The sequence below is a fragment of the Marmota marmota genome, unplaced genomic scaffold, assembly GCF_001458135.2.
Source record: "Marmota marmota marmota unplaced genomic scaffold, marMar, whole genome shotgun sequence".
NCBI classification, from domain to species: domain Eukaryota; kingdom Metazoa; phylum Chordata; class Mammalia; order Rodentia; family Sciuridae; genus Marmota; species Marmota marmota.
In genome coordinates this window covers 51,186-52,117 of record NW_026007382.1, presented here as the reverse complement: position 1 = coordinate 52,117, position 932 = coordinate 51,186, and the positions used below count along the sequence as shown (strand labels likewise).

General features: G+C 28.0%; 1 protein-coding gene across 1 annotated transcript in view; it reads right to left on the bottom strand.

Annotated features, from left to right (window-relative positions):
- Nucleotides 1-600, bottom strand: part of LOC107133722 (XK-related protein 3-like) — a 24,912-nt gene extending 24,312 nt beyond the window's left edge. Inside the window, 2 exon segments of the mRNA XM_015475949.1 lie at nt 265-284; nt 286-600. Coding sequence (XP_015331435.1) covers nt 265-284; nt 286-600 — 335 coding nt within the window.
- Nucleotides 601-932: the final 332 nt, after the last annotated feature.

The window sequence follows — 932 nt, the reverse complement described above, 5'->3', positions numbered from 1 at the left end:
ACCAAAAAAAAAAAAAAACTATATTGGCAGAAAGAGAGAAATGATGAAGATCAAAATTTGATAAATGCACAAAACACAGAAAACAATTGATTCCTATTTCATTATAGACAATGATAATTATTTATTGACTGTTCTAGAAGTATGAAAATCAAACTAAAAGGAAAACATTTCTCAAGACAATGGTTTTACAACCTAAATTTTGTTAGTCTAGTATTTATAATCTATTTGTTTGAAACAATAAGTAAATGGGAAAAAGGCACTTACCTCACTATCGGTCCTAAAAAAAACAATGTGCCAAAATAGTAGTATAGCTTTATTTTTGTTCAAATCTTTGTGAAAAAACATTAGGGTAACCTGGTCCAAAACTATTCCCACAAAAAAGAAGCTGATGGTAAATGATATCCAGAATTTGTCATTATTATTTCGATAAATGTTAAACATATACAAAGCAGAGACAGTCTCACCACAATAGAGAAGAGATGATAAAACAATACTAAATGGAAATTTTATATGGGATCTGTGGCCCAGGACCATTCTTTCTTCAAAAGATGAAACTCCATCAATATTTTCTTCATCAGGCCCTTCAAGCACTGTCTCCATTCTTGAGGTCCTGACAATTCAGATTTATTTTTTTTAAATCAGTTAATTAGTATGGTAGCCAATTCAAATAGAAAAAAAATCTGTATAATTTAATATTCATGAAAAACGTTAATAGGTAGATATAAATGTAGAATTCCATATGATAATTCTACACCTAAGAAATATTGAACCACATGATATATTTGCCATTTCATTTCAGAAAATGCTTTATAAACAGATAATCAAAAATTCTTTGAGAAAAAGGAAAAAATAAGTTTTAAATAATCAAATTTTCATGACATGTAATAATACCAGCTCTTACCAATCAGATATCAATGAAGAATGAAAGAACT